Raw genomic sequence first — 1,205 nt, forward strand, 5'->3', positions numbered from 1 at the left:
TTGCCCCCCCCCCCGACAGAGCCTAGCCCTCCCCGGCTAAACCCACACACGGTCAGAATAAGTAAGTTCCCGGCCGCGGCAGCTCCACCAATCTGAAAGCCACTCGGGCTCAAAATAACTCCTCAAGAATAGCTCCCGTAAACCTCAAGGAACCCCATCCCTCTCTTCCCCTTTCCTATCCCCCTCCCTGCCCCCCTTCCCAACGTATCCCTTTCTCCTTCCCCATCCCCTATCCCCCCCACCCCTTCGCTTCCCCATCCCCTATCCCCCCCGCCCCTTCGCTTCCCCATCCCCTATCCCCCCCGCCCCTTCGCTTCCCCATCACCTTCCTCTCCGCACCATCCCCTCCCTCCTCCTGATCCCCGCAGGAGTTCAGGAAGGGATTCCTACTCGCCACTTAAAAATATCCTTCGGGTATGCTTACGAATAATCTAAGAATAAGACTCGACGCAAATTGGGAATATTTATCTTCTTCATTTTTTTGAAAAGAGAAATTCCTAGGTATAATCCGATCGAGCTTCACGCTTATTCTACGGAAAAGTATATACCAAATGAACTTTTCAGTAACTATATAAAACATGAGAACAGTCTGAAGCAGACACGTACTTATAACATCTCTAAACATCTAACATAACCTCCCTCGAAATCAACTTGATCCCAAACTATCGTCTCTTTCTGTGTCGCGGATTTCAACTCCCCAGCTTCTCATCCAAACTTCCCTCTGCCTCCCCCACCCTCTCCCCCCATCCACGGGATCCTCCCCCCGACCCTAACCAGACCTCGCGATTCTCTCCTTGGCCCTGGACCTGCCCCTTGACCTAGCCTCAGACCCTGCTCTTGCTAGCGCACTTGGTCTAGCTGCAGCCCTAGACACAGCCCTGGCCCTACACCTAGCCTTCGACCGAGCCTCACATCTATCCCTATCCGGAGACCTAGCCTGAGATCGAGCCCAACACCTAGACCATCCCTACCCTTACCTCTATCCCTTCTATCGACATCCACCCTCTCCCTACCCATCATCCCAAGCCCGAATCTTACGCGTACCCCTTGCCTCAACTATATCCTAATCCTACCCACAGTCCCCTATACTTTCCATCCCCCCTTCCCATATTTACCCCCTCAACTTTCATCATCCATAAATAATTCAAAAGAAAGGGCAAAATAAGTGCAAAAAGATCTAATTAATTTTCTTTAAAAACTGTCAA

General features: G+C 51.3%; 1 protein-coding gene across 1 annotated transcript in view; it reads left to right on the top strand.

Moving 5' to 3' along the window:
* LOC119582286 overlaps positions 1 to 941 on the top strand; it is a 57,240-nt gene extending 56,299 nt beyond the window's left edge. The window contains exon 3 of the mRNA XM_037930503.1: positions 823 to 941. Coding sequence (XP_037786431.1) covers positions 823 to 941 — 119 coding nt within the window. The remainder of the gene's footprint in view (positions 1 to 822) is intronic.
* The last annotated feature ends 264 nt before the right edge of the window (positions 942 to 1,205 follow it).

Source organism: Penaeus monodon, chromosome 15, assembly GCF_015228065.2.
Source record: "Penaeus monodon isolate SGIC_2016 chromosome 15, NSTDA_Pmon_1, whole genome shotgun sequence".
NCBI classification, from domain to species: Eukaryota; Metazoa; Arthropoda; class Malacostraca; order Decapoda; family Penaeidae; genus Penaeus; species Penaeus monodon.